At 41.6% G+C, this 18912-nt stretch overlaps 2 protein-coding genes across 2 annotated transcripts; one reads left to right on the top strand and one right to left on the bottom strand.

Annotated features, from left to right (window-relative positions):
• The first annotated feature begins 1057 nt into the window (after positions 1-1057).
• On the top strand, positions 1058-2816 carry il12a (interleukin 12a). Its single transcript, XM_070829380.1, has 7 exons — positions 1058-1076; positions 1190-1356; positions 1451-1540; positions 1861-1902; positions 2156-2299; positions 2439-2480; positions 2676-2816. Exons 1-7 carry the CDS (start codon positions 1058-1060, stop codon positions 2814-2816), a joined length of 645 nt encoding a protein of 214 aa, XP_070685481.1.
• A 484-nt stretch (positions 2817-3300) lies between these two features.
• On the bottom strand, positions 3301-16021 carry LOC139200564 (uncharacterized). Its single transcript, XM_070829889.1, has 17 exons — positions 15688-16021; positions 12624-12655; positions 10543-10575; positions 10247-10327; positions 9837-9869; positions 9677-9712; positions 9243-9284; positions 9093-9142; positions 8813-8865; positions 8489-8715; positions 7935-8194; positions 6454-6579; positions 6167-6302; positions 5938-5988; positions 5770-5841; positions 5317-5607; positions 3301-4582 (listed from the first exon to the last, which is right to left on the bottom strand). The coding sequence occupies exons 1-17, from the start codon at positions 15735-15737 to the stop codon at positions 4554-4556; spliced, it is 1602 nt and encodes a 533-aa protein (XP_070685990.1). The 5' UTR covers positions 15738-16021; the 3' UTR covers positions 3301-4553.
• Between the last annotated feature and the right edge of the window lie 2891 nt (positions 16022-18912).

An 18912-nucleotide genomic window follows, 5' to 3' on the forward strand; every position in this document is an offset into this window, starting at 1 on the left:
CTGTCTGGAAAATAGTCTACAAGTGGAGGACATTCAAAAACAACTGCCAACATGCCCAGGTCTAGCTGTTCAAGCAAGTTTACCCTGAGAGCAGATCGCAAGAAGTCTCCAAAACCCCTAAGATATCATCACGGGACCTACAGCAGGCTCTTGCTACTGTCGATGTGAAAGTGCATGCCTCTACAATCAGAAGGAGACTGCTCAAGTTGAAGCTCTCTAAGAGGAACATGAAGGCCTGACTACTTCACCCCTCAAACATCTCACAGCTTCACAGCTAAAAGAATTCTGCGTTGAGGAATGGGGCAAACTTTTCTCAGACCTACATCAGAGACTGGTAGACGGCTACAAGAAAGCGTCTCAGTGAAGTTATTTCAGCCCATGGGGGTAACACTAGCTGTTAGGGGGTCCTAACTTTTTCCTCAGGTAGAATATGCATTTTTGTTTATCTTTTGTTTAATGAGTAAAACAAGGTTAATTTTTGTTGTTTATCTGCAACTAAATCACTTTCTTTTCCAGAGATGAATAAAAACAAGATCATCTATGTGAACATTTCTTAAAAAAGAACTGAATATTTAATGGGGTGTCCTAATTTTTTCACATGACTGTAGGTGCTGTTTGCACCTCTGCGCCACTCTTAGCCGGCATCATGTTGTTTTTTTCCTTTATTTGGGCAAACGTAAAAGAAAATCTCAATATAGTTGCATCCATGGAAAGCTGCTTAATAACTACACTCATCTATTGTTACCCTTTTGTTGAAAGTTGAAAAAGCTCTTGTAGCTAAATTTACACCAGTTACATCACACTTAAAGTTTACTTTTTTCCCGTAGTTGTTTACTCTCAAAATATGAAAGAAATAGCCACTTCCCGTTTTCGTTCAACCAATGTGTGCTGGAAGATCGACGAGGAAATTACATATGACGTTTTAGTTTTCTTATTGCTGGCGCTCCTGCAGGCCGATCAGAGGGAATCCCCCGAGAAGACCTATAAATCTATCTGATGAGGAGGCAGCAGCACAGAGCTGCCAGACTCGACCACAGATACCGATCAGATTAGAAAGATGGCAATCCTCAATTTCTGTAAGTCAGCGAGCCACTTGGTTCTGCTGTGTTTTGTGCTGCACCTTGAGCACCACTGTGTAGACCCATAAATCGCACATGTTGATGATGGTCATTACTCTCTTGCCATGCAGGCTTCTCCAGCTGTGTGCTGCTGCTGCTGCTGACCTTCAGCTGCCGCACATCCACAGGACTGCCGGTGCCGGAGCGCACCTTGGACGCAGAGAATTGCGCACGGTGCTCGTTGCTCTTCAAGAGCCTCCTGCTGAACATCACGGAGCTTCTCAAGAATGTGAGCAGAGTTCACTGCAGCCTGTCCGTGTTGTTACTCTGTTTTTAACTCTTTAGCTCCGTCACACACCTCTGTAGTTTAACACCCTTACTGTGTGTTACAGGATGTTTTGTGCTTTGGCATCACCTCTGACACAATGGTGGTGAGGAGTCAAACTGACACGGTCCTGGCCTGCTCGCCCAATCTGACTCAGGTGAGACTTTATTGATTGATTGGTGATATAAATGATAGATTATCAGATTATTATTATTATTATGAGTAAAGACCGATTTATTTGCCCATCTGTTTTGTAATGGGAATATAAGTCCTAATACTTCTTCAGTGCATAACTTTCTTTTTTTAAAATGTATTAATGAAAACAGCCTCAAGCCTCATAATTCAAGTTCAGCTTTCACTAACTTTTATTTGGTCTACATATAATGATTCCAGTGTTTGGTTCAAACACGCTTATGAGCGCCTGCCTTGACCAGTAAAACTAATTAAAATGTAAAATGTTTTGTTTTTACCCTACAGAACTCAGGTTGCATGATGCTAAGAAATTCTTCCTTCAACGAGGTACGCTTTACTTACTATCTCTTTAGAAATGCTTTTTAGATTTATCAGACATACTGTATGTTACTTAATTTGTAATAACTAGAAACGTAGCGTCTATTTTACTCAAATAAAACTAGTTGTCTGCTATTCTACTCATCAGAATTAGGACATTTACACCCATTCAATCACTTACTCACTTACTTATTTACTCTTACTCATTTTTTCTAATGGAGCCAGATGACTGATGGGTATTTTTTCTTGTATGTCTTGACAGAGTGAATGTCTGAAGAACATCATGAAGGACTTGGCCCACTATGCTGCTGCTATTCAGTCCTACCTAAACTCCCCACTCAGAAGTCCCGTGGAAGAAGTTGCACTTCTGAGCCCAACTCTGGGAATAATAAAGAGCCTGCGGAAGGTGTGTTTATTATGCATGTGTGGGAGGCATGAAAAAAAAAAAGAGTCACGATTTTAAACACAGAACAAAAATAGTGAGAGAATCTCCTGGGAAATTACATTTGAAAGTTGCCTGATGAAATCTTCTTTGGTTTATACAGAACTGCTCCCTGATGCCAAATGGAGAGAAAGACTCCTCAGAGGTATTTTTCTATTGCTTCTTTTTTGTTTGTTCCCCATTTACTCCTCACATTTCAGTCTTTAAGAGGAAAATTGAGTTCTATCCTTGTAAAGTTTTTTTGTAAGACTGACTGGGAAGTTTGGGTGATTTTGTGTAACCAAAAAACAGCCGGAGATTTTTGTGTATTCATGTTGTTTCCGTCTGGGTTGTCTGTTAGGACGACACCGCCCAGATGTGGGGAACTGACACCTTCAGTAACAGGCAGGAGATGTGCAAAATTATGAAGGGCTTCGAAATTCGAACCATCACCATCAACCGAGCCATGGGCTACATCGCCTCAGGAGACTACAGGAACTAAACGCCCTGCAGTCTCGTCACCATCGTTCCAATTAATACCACAATATTCCTTCTTCTACTTTAACTCATCACAACTGAACAAACCTTCCAGATCATTCATGACTACTAACAAAGTGGTGCTTAACACTGCACATGCTGCACAACTGCCTGCGTCATTACTGCTCAGGCATAAGCTATCCTCACTCAGTGAGAGCTGAGGGAGTCAATCTAATGCTATGGTTAGCAGTGGAGGCCACGTTGGCCCATGTAAATGTATGAATGTATTCCAATATTTGGGGGAAATGTATCTATTTATTTGATCTATTTATTACATCTATTTATTTATTTATTTATTAATTTTGATGGCCTGTGGTGTTATTTGTTATTTATTCTAATAAAGTACTTTTTTGCTATCAAATGCTGAAGTGGAAGTGATTTTTGAATCAAATGGCACTTAATTACAGATAGAACTATTGAAGAAATTAGATCAAAAAAGAAACACCCAAGAGACCTTATCTTGTTTTATTCAGTCAATATTTGTCATTTTACAGTTATTCCACAATTCTTTGGAGGGACTCAGACATCAAGGACAGCCTGGATCGCTGGTGGTAAACTGTTAAAAAAGGAAGTGCCCCATGTCTCTGGACGGAAACAATAATGCTTGATATCGGCACGGAAGATTCGACGTTCCAGATGCCATTTTGCAGCTTTTCCCAAATAGTGTTGAGATGTCTGGAGTCATTTGAAATTAAGCAAAACGGAAACAAAAGCTGTGACTGATGTGGGGACGTTGAGAATATTTAACTTAAATATTTCCCCAGGCAGATTACAGTATAGTTTGTTTTTCAAATCTTAAATGTTCTAAGCCGTGAAATAAGCCTTAAAAAAGACGCCTGATAAACATTCATGAATGTTGCCAGGCTGTAGCTGCACACACACAGGGAGAATACTTAAATTCATCCCTGAATCCAAATGCATGAATTTTCTGCAGTGGACACTTTTGTAACACGCACAAACATTTATACTTAACAAACAAAAGATGTGCATTCCAGTCACAGGAGGGCAGGAATGGATTCATAATTCAAGTGAAACAAAATCAAGATAATTAGGAAACTCAAGTTAGTTTTACAGGTTTAGACACAAACTGGCATAAACAGAAAAAAACAGACTTAAAAAAATAAATCACAGGTTTGAAAAGTTGGTAAAAAAAACTCAACATATATGCATTTATTACATACGTATTCAGTCACAGGCATGTGCTTGTGATGTAACGCTTAATTGTTCTGTAAAAAGCCCCACAAGCACAACATTTAAAAGTGAAACAAAAGACACAGGTTGGATTTTTCCCATTTTTACAGTTTCAACACTGCAGCACCTACATTTACATCAGTTACTGGCTACATAATTAGCTACTGAGAACCTCAACGACCTCTACACCTCCATCTCCACTGGTCATTTTTAAACCTGGTGATGCTAAGCATCGAAATCTGGCTACACTAAGGAAGCTTTAAGTACATCTTGTCTATTCTGTATTCACTACAGAATCTAACAGATTATATTTGAACAAAATGTAGGGAAAATGCCCGTTCACATATAAGACAGTGGCCCTTTTTCATGAAATGCAGCAATACAGAAATGTCCAGAAAATATTCATTAGAGAAGCATAAACATGTTGTCTTCTTTGTTGTGTTCCTGAGAATTTATTTTTTTTCTTTGTGATGATGACGATATCCAACAGTCAATTTAAGTCAAATCTCTTTCACTTAGCTGCTCGATTGTCCATCATGTCTGAAGAAAGATACAACAAAAAACAAAACACCATAACTTGTCTGTCCATTGTTTATGTGTTGTTTCTCACTTATTATTTCAACCCAAACCATGACCTCTTCCTAAACCTAACTAAATACAAAGATTTGGTGCCTTAACTTAAACAAACTGCAACTGGAAACTGTTAGTAGAAAACTGGTAATACTAAGTCTACATTAACATTTTGTCTCACGCAGGATTCAACCTCTGGTCTCCTGGCTGAAAGTCTTGTGTCTGACCCACCACGTCCTCCTCTATATGAAGACTTCATCAGTATTTGTACTATGTCACTAGGTTGCGTGTAAACACTTCACATGAAAATAATAATAATTCATGTGACCTCATCAGCAGGCACAAAAATGTGAAAGCATTAATTTCATTTTGAAGTGTGACTGAGAAAATAAGCACACTTCAGCATTTGTAAAACTCTTTATATATTATTATATATATATTATTATATTATATTTTATATTTTTAGCAATTTTAGCGACACCAACAGGTTGAGATTTCAGAATTTTAGTGAAATGTCTCATCAACTATTGGATGAATCATAAAGACATTTTTGACAGACATTCACCAAAAAGTTATTAGATTTCATGTTGAAGGGAAAATCCTCAAGATGAAATGTGATAACTTCATGAGCACATGTGTTTCTGTTCATCCGCCGTTATTATATCTATTACATGGTGTTTATATGTCTGTGTGCAGTTCATTACCTTGTAGTGTCTGATGGACCTCATTTGGCAAGTCATCCAGTTCCTCCACACTTTTCCACAGGTGGTACGCCGTGGACTCTCCCGGCTGCCTTCTGCTCTTCCACTCCACCAGCATCTTCAGCTTCTGCATGGTCACATCTTTCTCCGCTGACTGGATGTCATCCAGCTCCCTGGAGTTCAAGCCTAGATAGATGGCCACCTGCTTCCACTCCTTCCCGAGCCGCTTGGCCACCTGCAGTAGCTGCTTCTCTGACATGTCCTGGCCCTGAGTCATCGCTGTTTTCAGTCCATCTGGAAATAGACACACAACACACACACACGCACACAGGTACTTCATTTCAGTTTAATTTCAAACAGGCGGGTGTGCCTGGAAATGGTTTCCGTCGACTTGATTGGGGCAAAACAAAGCTGTTCTTCTCAAATCAGTAGTTAGTAAAAGACGAGGAAAGTCACCTGGCTCGTCCTGCCATCGCGGTCTTTTACAGGCCGTTTCTTCTTCTGAGGGGCTGCTGCTCCTCTGCCTGCCTTTGAGAGAAATAGAGGAGTAGATTAGTCAACGTGTAGATGCTAAAAGCATGTTGCGATGGAAAAACCGGATTAAAAATAAGAAAACACACTTACTTGTCGTCCTTTTCCTTGCCTTCTTTTCTATGTTGTTTTCCACACAGTCACCTAAGAGTAGAGAAGAAAAGGTAATCATCACCACTCTGGGGTAGAAACCAAATCACGCACATGCACATGAAAAAAAGATAATTTTCCTGTTATGGCCAGCTGACCAATAAACATAGAAAGGGACACGACATAAATATAGTCTGAAATGTGATCAGTGTGAGGCTAAATGCACTGGTACCTTCTCTGATGGTGGCAGACCACACAGTCTCATCAGTGTTAATCTCTATGAGAGACAATGTAAAGGGTGGAGGCTGCTCAAAGAAAGCTTCAAAGTAGCCTTTCATCTTAGTCACCGCAAGGGTGAATTTTAGTTCCTGTACAGATACACATAACCATAATTAAAGATCAGTTAATGGTGTTAACAATTCATGAGAGATGATGATGATGATGATGATGCTGTTGCTGCTTCAATGCAGAAGTTGTGATATAAATTGTTTTTTCATTGTAGCAGACGAAGAGACACACCTGAGGTTTGATCTCTCCCTCCGGCTCGCTCAAGAGGCGATACGTCCCCTCATCCAGTTTACATGTGGGAGGCTTCTCTATCCGAATGTAGCGATTCTTGTAGCCCCGCACCTGTTTGGCTATATCCTGGTTTACATGAGGTCAGCAGGAAGTTGAGATGAAACAGAGGATAAGTCACTTCCTTAGATGAAGAGCAGGCTGAGTGGTGGCAAAACACATTTGTCGGTGTAGAAAAACTGAAGGTGGTTCAGACAAACAAAACCACTCAGTGCCGGTCAGTGATTGTTGGACAGAGCAAAATAGACTAGATGGAAAAATACAAATAAAGAAAAATTTTCTGGATTGCGATAAATTTAGTATGATTGTTCACCAGCTGCATCAACTAAAATACACATTGTGACACAACAATAACACACTTCCTGAGTGACCTCACTTTGAAGATGACAGATCTACATGGCGCACTTACAGTAACACACACGTGTCATCAATACCATTCTCATACATACCACTGACCTTTTTTACTTACTACCATGAAGGCTGTTAAATGTGACTCGAACATATATCAGAGGGCTTTTGGTAAAGTCAGTAATACCAGAATCAGTGATCACTTGAATTGATCATCACCAAAATACTGACATTTCCTTTCAACACTATAATAAAGTGTATCAACTTTGCATTAGTGGAAACCTGGAAATCTGGTGCTTATTCGAAAATGAAGTCTTACAGCATTAAAGCCAGTACAGTTACAAAAATGATCAACCAGTGAAAGTTTTGGCTCGAACTTTTTTATTTTTCATATGCAATTTCACAGGCATTTTGCCGGAGTTTTATCCAGTAACGAATCTGAATTATTGAAAGTCACAATTGAAAAATGTAGTCCCATGAATGGAATATTTCTTTGCACTGGATGAAAGGGAAGGGTTTTTTAGTTTGTTTTTCCTCACACCTCAAGGGAAAAATCCCACAAAAATACACAAGTGAAAAGTCATGAGGAGATTGTCACTTTAAAAGTGGATTGTTAACGTCATAAGAAATGGTAAGATAAAATATGACATATTACTGTTTGGAGAAGCCGGGCATCAAGATGTGCATTTCATAACTCTGTGTGTGTGTGTGTGTGTGTGTGTGTGTGGTCAAAAAAAATTCAGACCACAGCCCTGTGAGCACTGTATCTTGTAATGTAACTACAGTATTTCATCACCATGCAGGAACAGATACTGAAATGTTAGACGGATGGTGGAGGCAAGTTTATAGTAACAACAAGGTTGTTTTTTTCCATGACACTGACATGTGAAATTGCCAGATATGTCAAAGTTACAGATTAAAGTGCCTGTTTTACTGTGGTTTCCACTGTGTATGGCAGACTTACAGTTTTTCTTTCTTTTCTGTCACTATAGGAGGTTTTGAAGAAATTTTACCACATTTTCCAAACAGCTGTCATGCTTGAATGTGGCGCACGCATCACTGCTTCCAATGCTTACCTTGATGTCAGATGAACTGTTGGTGGCCAGGTAGACGTGGAAGCTGTAGTTGTTGTTATTGCTGTCACCACCCAGCTGCTTGTAGATGAGGACCACACCATGGTGCTCTAGTGATTGGCTCGTCTGAATGATAGGACCCACGGGTGACAGGGACGTCACATTCCACTTGACGTGACTACCTGAGTGGTCCACTGTTGGCTCAATGAGTGGACGGTTGTCCTTTATGTGCAGGACACTGAATGTCATCTCATTTTCTGGATCTGAGTGAAGATTATGTGCCAAGAGAAGGTTTTATGTTTCACCCAGAGCAACTTTAAATTATAGTTAAAAGATTATGACACTCACTAAAATTAACTATTTTGTGTAAAGGCCTTTAAATGGATCATAATCTTAATTAGTAATTAACAATTCTATCTTTTTCACAGAAATCAACTAAATTAAAGAGAACCTCCCAGCAAAATCTTTTTGGAAGTATTTGATGTTCACAACATTGCCTTATGGGCATTATATATTTCTATATGTGCGAGTGAGCCAATCTGGATATCCATTCTTACCGGCAAGGCAGACGGAGTGAGGGAACTGGATAGACTTGAGGACAGACGCATCCTTATCGACTGTGTCCACATTAAAGATGGGTCCAGCAAATTTCCAGGAGTCCCGGAGGAATGCGCCAAACTTGGACCAGGACAGGACCGAGTACCGCACCAGAACCCGCTCTGAAGCTTCAAACACCAGGCCGGTGACCGAACACTCAAACGTGCCCTCTCCTTCCAGCTGCACCCTAAAACACACACAGACTCAGTGACACTGTACAGAGAGAATCAATGTGCAATCACAAAAAATGTGCATCAGTGGCAGAGAGGCGCCGTCATACTCACTGTAATCGTCCCTTGATGTTCCTCCTCGGGGTAACAAGCTCATTGCCGTGGCTCTGTCAAGCAAACCAACACGGTTTGTTTGGAATTATAACATCATAATATGATTTTTATTGAAAAAAAACTATAGATGGATAAATGAGGAGGAGGACGGGATTATACAAGGTTAACTCCAATACCTCAAGAATGTCAAATATAATCAAGTATAATTTAAGTCACCAGGCACACAGGACATTTTAAATCAACACATTTTGTCAGATAAACATACGGTGTCTGCGCTCACCTGCTGGATGGCTTTGCATTTTTCACAGCATAATTTGAAGTGCCTCTCGACTGTTGAGGGGAATAACAAAAACGGGATGTTATTTACAAGACCTGTGACGCTGTCTCCAGAACATTCATTGTGTTGTAACATCAGTTGCCCCCTGCTTACCTTTCCCATTTGAAACCTCTGCTTCAAGTCCCGGGACGGACTCTGAGGGGTAAAATATGTCTGATATTATCATTTTAGAATATTAAGTCAGTGGCTGAGGCCTGTGTTAAGCCTCTGGCAGACATATTAGAGAAACTTTTCACATGATGGGCCAGTTTCCTGGTTGTGAGCGAGGGTGGAGCACACTCAATTACATGTCGAATTTAATTCTGTGTTCCAAAAAAGCCAGCAGAGTCTAAAATTTACAGCATAATTATGTAGTATTGCTGCCATTTAAATGTGGTTGGGGCAATAGTCCACTGAGTTACGACTGAAGCCATGGTGACTATGACAACAAGCAGACATGATGGTCTGGATGTAAACAACACAGTTTTAAAGAGCACATCAGCTGCTTAGTAGGCAGGTAATGATATTTTGTAGATGTGATGTCGCACCATTTTTAGACTCCTCTGCATCGGCTTCTTGATTGTCTGCAAAAAAAATAAAAAGGAGATAAATTCTGTTAAACTGTTCTAACACCATTCACTCTCAATCTCATTAAATTCTTGAATTTCAAAGATTTAGAAGGATTGATAATGGGATGTTAGTCATCACCTTCCTCTCCTCCATACTTTTCAGCACCACCTCCTGGTGAAAGCCAAAATACAAGAGAGAAAGGAGGGTGAGAAACAGAGAAATTGTTAAAAGTTTAATCGCTTTCCTGCAGAGCTTGAGGAGAAATCCAACACCACTGTCAATCCTGTTCAGTAAAACATGGAGCTACTAGCAGCAGCCACTTAGCTTAGCTTAGCTGGAAGACTGGAAACGTGGGGAAAGAGTCACCCTGGGCTCTATCCAAAGGTAACAAAATCTGCCCTCCAAAGTCTTTGCACTCATTAACACGTAATATCTGGTGAGTGGTGTCATTCTTCCCGAAAGCGAAAAATGCAAATTTCCCAAAATGTTGAACTTTCCCTTTACTGATGTATGTGCTGTGATCAAGCAGTTCAATGTGCGTCTCTCACCAAAATCCCCTTCCTCCTCTTCATCCTCTCCATCCTCATCTTCCTCCTCCGAGCTTTCCTCTGTGGATGTTCCTGCGTTCTCTGTTCGATAAATCAATATGTAAGCTACGTGCAAGAGCGCGGAAAATTTTGCACTGAATTTCCAATATGTGATAAGTAAAGGGCAGGTTAAATGTCACCAGGAAACAAAAAAAAGACTGGGGGTATTAAAAAAAGAAGTTAAATGTCAGAACCAATGAGGTTTTCTGCAGATGACCAAGTTTTCTTATGAGTTGTGGTGTGATATTTGTGCTCACCTGAACTACTGCTGTCACTTTCTGTCAGATTATCTGTAACAAATTTGATTAAATGGTTAAACGGTTAGTGCTGTTTGGGAAAAAAACTGATGCAATCATATCAAAATGTAAGAAAAAGCCCACATACATTTCCACCTTAGTAGTCATTACTATTACTGCATCATTATCAATATTTGTTATTATTATCATCATCATCATCATCATCTTTATGGGAACTTCACAACTATTAAAAGGTCTGACAGCATCATCAACCCATTACTTCTGTGGTTGTCATATTACCCAGCAGTTCATACATGACCAGTGGGAGGTTTCAGGAAGAGTTACGCTATGTTTTATGCTAATTCAACCTGAACATGAACCATAATGCTGCAGTACAAACAGAAAGGAAGTTATCATTAGTCACTTTCTACAAACTCACAGCTCACTGCATGCGGGGGGGAAAAAAGCATACTCGTGCTAACTTTCTCATGCACCAAATCCTATTTCACACAGAGAAAACCTCAGGTGCAACCACATTCCTTGTTATCAAACTCATCTCACCACTCACACCATTTGAACTGGCCTTACATAAGGAAAGTAATAACAGACAGACTCATGATTTAAAAGTACAGAGTTTTACCTCTTGTCGCCGGGGCTCTTCCTTTAGCAGGTGCAGCCCACGTGAGAGAAATCTACTTTTACTTTACTTCTATGTTTGTGTACTCATTTTTTTTTAAGAATAGTTTTCATCCATATTAGTCATCAAAAAAGCCCTCAGCATGTCTGACTTACACCACCAGCTTTTACAAATCCATCATTCCTTAGCAGCTGAACTGTGGCACCCTGTGAGGAAGCCTGTGATAAGTGCCATGCATTAACATTCTGGCACATTTATACAGATGGGTCCAGAGGATCTGCTTCTCCTCTCTTCCCAGCAGCAGTGAATGTCCGTGGACCGGGCCATCTGGCTGAGTGCCTGGCCGGCTAATGGATGGAGCCCGTCCTCTCTGGCCCACAGAGTTTTATCTTAGACTAACAAGCAGATGCTGCCATCGCTGCACCACTCGCAGCACCTCCCTCATCAATCTCTCTCCACCACTCCGCTCAATCTGTCTGCTTCACCTCTCTCTGCACTTTCTCTCTCTCTCCTCTATTTCTCCCTCCTTGTCCTCATATGCCTCCCATGGACAATCTCCATCTCTGCTGCTGCTGCTGCTGCTCCATCTGAGCCAGCAGGCACTCCTCTTCACTCTGGCATAGCCGCTTCCCTTCATCAGACTGACAAACAAGGTGGAGAGCAAACACCCAAACGGATACACAAATATACACACACACACACACACACACACACACACACACACACACACACACACACACACACACACACACACACACACACACACACACACACACACACACACACACACACACACACACACACACACACACACACACACACACACACACACACAAACACACACACACAGCTTCAAAGGTTTGGATAGTTTCATGGTTCTTGCCTGCCATCTGCTGGCTTAATGAAATACCAAAACCAAGCGTCTAACATTGATGTGGGTGCACAGCAGGGCTTCTTAACCATTTTGGGCTTGTGACCTATATTGTCACAAGCACTGATCCAATTAGGAAGTCAGTGTCTGGGGAGATAAAGTCAGATCACTGGATTCCTGATCATCGCCATTTGCACGTGTCTGTCTATTGTTACTACGTCCACTAAAGTGTTTTTTTATCATTTAATTTGAAAATGCACACGTGGGAAGACGAGCAATCACATGACTGCACATAACTCTTGCAGCCCTTTAAGGCAAACGATATGGAAATGAGGGAGGCCAAACAGTGAGAAGAGAGAAATGTGGGAAGGGATAAAGAAAGAAAAGAAAAGAAAAGTAATACTGAATAATAGATGGGGACGCACACCTTTTGAATATTAAAAGAAGACAGAGGAGGGGTGCAGCACATTCACTGTATAAAAAAAAACAACACAGACGCATGTAGCCTAAAATGTGCTCTGTGAGAAAGTGAAATGAGAAAGAGAAGCCAATAGTGAGAGGGAGGGAGGGAAGGAATGAAAATGGGTTGTTTACCTTTGTTTTCGGGCGCAGGGATATCACCATCTCTGTAGGGCAGAGGGGACAATATTCAAACAACTTTAAATTACATGGAATTCGCCAGGAGTCGTGTGGGACGACTGGGGTTTGTGAAGACAATTATAGAAGAATTCAGAGGTTGTAAGCGACAGCTGTTAAATGTGTGCAGCTGCAGACTCTTGCAGAACACCACTTCTGCTTTCGAATAGGAACACACGCCGTTGGATGAATTCGAAAAACAGGAAATGTGTACAAGCTCTCTGCATCTCACTTTCTCACACGAACCCATCCTGTCCAATGATAGATTCACCTTCCATTCGCCACCATGACCCACATTCACATGAGGGTTGATGATACAGGAAACCAGCCATGGAAAGATACTGGCTGGGTACTTTCGTTTAAACAAAACTGCTGCGGTTCATACTCTTCTTTTTTTTTTCCTTCTGCTTTCATATCTCAGGTTCCTACACAGCAGTGGGGCTGGACAATTCATATTCAATGTAATTAGTTCTTTACTTTCAGTGATACCATACTGTGATAATGTGATTGTGTGGTGTTATCATTTTATAACATCTTGGTGTCTAAATTATTGATTTTAAGCACATTGTAATTAAAAACTAACCCATGAGAGGATGTAAAGTGTAACAGTGGAACACAGTTCACTGCACTGACTTATTTTGCATGTGATTTTTTGCATTCCCCTCACCTTATTGTGATATACATCTCAGAATTAAAACATTAAGTTCAACCATGTTGCCCAGCCCTGCACAGCAGACATCAATGCCAGTTATTCCTGACTATTCAGCTATCAACAACTTTAGATAAGAGCGTGACTGTCCAGGAATGTAGTGTATCAAACAAATAATGAGTCATATACAAGTAGAGTAGTTCATATGTTGTGTCTGAGCAGAGGACTGGAGCTGGAGCAACCTGTTGACAAAGTCGGAGCTTCAACAAGAGGCAACACGCCTGAGATCCGTCAGGGAAAAAAGCCAACCCCACAAGAGCCAACCCTACAAGAAGAACTAGTTCACCACCAGCAGGCGTAGAAAGAAGTAGGTCACATCCCGCCCTGCGTCTCTTCTTAAAAATGCACAACTGGGTGATCAAAAGCAAAATCAGGAAATTAGGATTATTAAGACTGAGCAAACTGTGGTGTTTTATTTGACATCTGTTAATCCCGATAAGGCACTGTGGTTTCCTTTATGTAGCAAACATCTGCCCAGGAAACACAGTTTTCTTCTCTTCAAGGTCAGCCCGTTCGTGGCTCTGCCAGATAATCACACCACAACAGCACGGAGGCTCATTAGTTGCCATGGTGGTTATCACTTCCTTTGAGAGAAAAAAGGTTGCGTTTTCATCGCCACAATGTCTTCAGACAATAAATAAACTCCCTGCATGAGTTCTCAAACTTTCCTCTGCTCTCACTTGTTTCTATCTTCCTCCTACAAAATATGATAACTAACTCCTCTGTGAGGGTGTTGGTCCGTATCTGGCTGAAAGATAAAGGCACAACATTTACATGCTTCCTACAACTTCCCATAAACACAATGAAGAGAGAAGACATCTGTGTGTAGATAAACAACAGCCAGTTGGTCTGCGTCTAATACAAGGGAGTGCCAAAAAAAAACTGCTGACCTTTCCCACCTTCAGTCATTAATATCATACCTCTCTGCTTTCACTGACATTGAAAGTGGGTCAAACACATTTTGTCCTACTGCTGCTTCTCGGATAAAGTTCCCTTAAAAAAATAACATTTAATTCAAATTTCAAAGTCTTTAGGTGGTAGTTCACTTTTTCTAAAAACCTGTGTTGTATTATTATTCATTCAGCCTGACAAACGTATGCATGCATTCGTCCACGGCAATCCACAGATTACAATTTATACAGAACTCAGCTAAATGAGTAGCACCCAGGACAGAAACGTCAGGCCATGTTTTAAAAATGCAACTCAGTATCCCCCCCTGTCGGTCTATAAAGCACTGTTGTGGCTGCTTGTGGCTCCACAGAAACATTTCAGACCTGCTGTCACTTTACAATCCCAGCAGATCTCCTCCATGAGCCTGGGGCATTTCCAAAGTCATCTAAGTGCATCTAAGGGATGGATCAGTGTAGCTGCTGATCTTAGATACTTGCTGCAACACTGTGCTCTTTTAAACCCAAACTAAACAACTTCCCTCTCAGTCGGGCACTTTCTCAAATAAATACACCTTATTTCTACAGTATGTTTGACTGTATCCACTTTTTTTGCCATCTTGCGCTGCAAAGTACTTTGAGCTGCTTTTGCATGAGGTGGTGCCACACAGGAAACATTTGAATTGAATAGAATAGAGCTGAATTGAATTGAGGGACTTAACGTGCCCTCAGGGTGAATGATACCACATAGTAGAGTTCACAAGGGACAATGAGTCATCAGTATCACCTCACCTGTCTGTTGCCACAATGCAACACATGAATACTGTATAACTATTAAAGAGATTGGTATAAATCATATGAGGATCATCCTGTTTTTAAATTAAAACTATCTTAACTGGGAATGCATGTCAGATGCGTTTTTATAGCTTCCTCAACCACAATGACAATCTATTTGTTTGTAACTCTCTGTATGATCAGGTTACAGTGACACAAATGGTTATTCTTCTCTTATATTATTCCTTTTTGTTTATTAAAAATAATTGCTTTATTTTCTTCACCCTTCCTTCTCAAACACGCTACTCGCTTTGCAAACATCGTGGTGTCATATTGTCGCCAGCAGCTCATCACGATGTAACAACACGACATCACGTCGACTATCCTCTTACTTCCTCTTTGCATCTGCGTTCAACTCTGCGTATTTGCGACGAGGAAACAAAGACTGTTGCTTCGTCTCTTTCAATGAGAACGCAGAAAAACAGATGAGCTCATAACAAAAGACACCACTTCCTGTGCTGACTGGATTTTTGGCGCTGCATCCTCTGCAGGCATCTTGGTGTCCAAACTGCGCACGATGAGACGGACACGGACAACAAAACAACAAACACAGTAGCCTGCTCTCTTCGTGGCAAGAAAGAAAAAGTCTTACCCGTCCTCCAGGTGACAAGCAGCTCCGCAGTTCGCCATCTCCGCCACCATCCTCCCTCTGTAACCAAACCCCGTTACGCTTTCTGTTTCCCCCCTGCGTGCAGCACCTGCGCATAGAAACACCTAAATATGATCCTATCATCGGCTATCAGAGTCTCGTTAAAGTGCTGGGCAGTAACAGGCGCAACGATGGTTGATCAGAGTCCTCGTGGCTGAACAACTTCACATCACTTATCCCTTTAGCTGCAGCATCCCCTCTTCTGTAAAACAAAGCATCTGGATTTAACCAGGGAAAAAATGCGTTTCTAGTTTCCCAAACTGAAGCAGAAAACAGCCAGCGGTTCTGCAGTGTGAATGTGGATGTATTGTTTCCTCACGCAAACACTGGCCTTGTGTGAGGGCGCTACATAAACACCGATCTGCACATCATGTGCAATGCTGCGCTGCACACAGGCAGTTTAACGCAGCAGGAAGCGCAGCTTTCAGGATCGGCGGTGCTGCGCAGTTGCGGCGCAGCGCATGACAGCGCATCAATGAGTGCCACATGTGGGCGGGGTGCAGCAACCCGCCTTCAGCGTGGGCTTCATCCAGTTATGTTGATGATTTACAGCCGCACTTTTACCACTTTTTAAATAAAAGGATCCATACAAGTAGATAAGGAGCTGTTGCTGTTATGCTGTAAAACCGACTGATATCAGCTGCACGTCTGTCCCCGGTGTATGTGATAACAGAACAAAGGGAACAAAGTGAAAGCAATCAACATTTTACAGAGTCGCCGCACACACTCACATTTGCATTGGATCACACTTAAAAGTTGATCCTAAAAGCAGCAGTCCATGTGTGCAGAAAGTTGTATGTGAAGTTGGAAAATAACAAGCAAAAGTTATGTTGTTTACCGGGCTTTCAAAATAAGATGCCTGCATTCATCTGAGACTTATTTGTAAGTTGCACATCTTCTCCCACACATGAAAGGAGCAGCCAGCGCTCCGCACAGCAGCGCAACTAGGTCACTTTGAGCGGGAAAACATGCACACCAGATTGCGGTGCTGCACTACTGGCAAGGCACCACCAGATGGCACATCAGACAACAAAACAAGACACAAAGCAGCAGCAAAAACCCATGCCTCCCCAAAATATCCCTGCTCTGGAAGACACATTTATACTAGACTCATGTATTTGACATGAGAACTTGTCAGAGGGTCAATGTAGCGTGAGGTTAAAATGAGAAGAGCGAGGAATCAAAGTGCCTTTCTGTGGCATAAGCTCACTGTCCATCAGTGAGATCAAGAAAGGTAGGGAGGGCTCTCTGAGAGCGACTGAGATGTCCACTGGGAGGAATGAGTGAAGGATCAAGGGCTTTCCTATTGATCTGCCACGCATTGATCTTTTCCTTTGCTCCTCTCTCCATCCACCCGCCCAGCCCTCACGGATGGATATGTAGCTTGTAGCAGGGAGGGGAGAGAGAGAGAGAAAGAGAGAGAGTGAGATGCCGCAGACTAACAGGGACCTTATCCAAGTCTCAGAGTCTAAAGGGAGAGATCAGCTCCTCGGTGCAGGAAGAGACAGCGCAACACCAGACTGAGTGGCGAGACGATACCCCCAATACCTCAGGAAATTAGAGGAGATAAAGCAGTAGAAGTGGAGGAGAGGGGGGAAAAAGAGAAGAGGACAGGGAAGGTCAGGAGGAGAGAAAAGATTAGCTCAGAGAATAGAGGAAGAAGAAGAAAACGAGGAGGAGGAGGAGGAAGGGGTCGTTGGGACTTAAGATGCAAAAATAAGGACTGACTTGTGACTCTACTCAAAGCCTCCTGCCTTAAGATTCAACTTGACCCGAGACAAAAAGCTGAGGAGATTTGACCACAGATCAATAAATGATTAACAAGACCATGACTAAAGCCTTTCTGGCAGCTCAGTGAGGCTGCACTGTGGCACAGTGGTGCTTTGAACTAAATGCTAACACATTTTAGCCTTCTCACATTTGCCAATCAGCACTTAACACAAACTACGGATTAGGATGACAGGAATGTTATTAGTTTGCTGGTATTTGATCTAACATGTTCAATACATTTAAAATTTGACTCGATGATGCAAGAAACATGAAGGGGTCAGCTGAGGGGAACATGAATGTTTGAAAATAATCCATGGCAATGACTCCAGTAGTTGTGGAGAGGAAAAGTCAGGAGATCATTGAAGTCATTTTCATCCTCTGGGAACCACAAATTTTATGCCAGTCTACCTCGAAGATGTTTAGATTTTTCACTGGATGAGTGACAGTGCGACCTGCTGGTGGTGATAAAGAAAAAGCCACAGGACAACCAAAGTCACTGGTGTTGATCCTACGGGGACGATAGAAGCCTGTATTTATCTGAATCTATCCAGCAGTTGTTGAGATTTTTAAGTCTGGACCAAAGTGTTGGACGGACTGCAGTTGTCAATTACAGAGCCATGAAGCTAATGTGACTAAAAATGCTGTACTGATGTGCATTTCACCCACATTGAGATGCTTTGGTTCACTGCTTGAAACTTTGAAGATTTGGGCTATCGTGCTACTGTAATTAACATGTAAAGCATTAATAGACTGGAAAGCTTTTTGACTTGTAAAGTCAAGCGTCAAAGACCTGAGATTTGAACCAAAAGACTTAAACACGACCCTGGAAATTATGTAAAGAAATATCTGCTGTGTTGTACTCGTAAAAATCTGAACTTTAAAAAAAAAAAAAAAACAGGTATTGGAAAAGGTCTTTATCGAATTTAACAACTGACATCCACCTCTGTGGGGGTTAGTTAAAAGCCTTTCATTGTGGGTGTGTGTGTGTGTGTGTGTGTGTGTGTGCGTGCGCGCGCACATTATGACAAGGCTCTTTTTCCACAGAACGACCAACCTGTGTGGAAACAACGATGTCACACACCCTCGAGGGTTAATATGAGCCCTCATTGTGTAGACTCATTATTCATCACATAGACACACACTCAAAATAACACACAAAAACACACAGTTACTCACATACAAGGATACTCAGTCAGGCAGGGAGAAAACCCATTCCTCTGTGCTCCAGCATTCCCTTTATAACATACATGTATTCCCACACGCAGATACACAAAAGGTATCCTCTTACTCTGGAGATGAGGAATGCCACATCCTTTCAATTTCAATGGGCCATTTTGCCATCAGGGCTGAGTTATCACTGGAAAGATCCATAGTAACAAAAGAGCCGTGCCTGCCGCT

This window comes from Pempheris klunzingeri, chromosome 4 (genome assembly GCF_042242105.1).
Source record: "Pempheris klunzingeri isolate RE-2024b chromosome 4, fPemKlu1.hap1, whole genome shotgun sequence".
Classification (NCBI taxonomy): Eukaryota; Metazoa; Chordata; class Actinopteri; order Acropomatiformes; family Pempheridae; genus Pempheris; species Pempheris klunzingeri.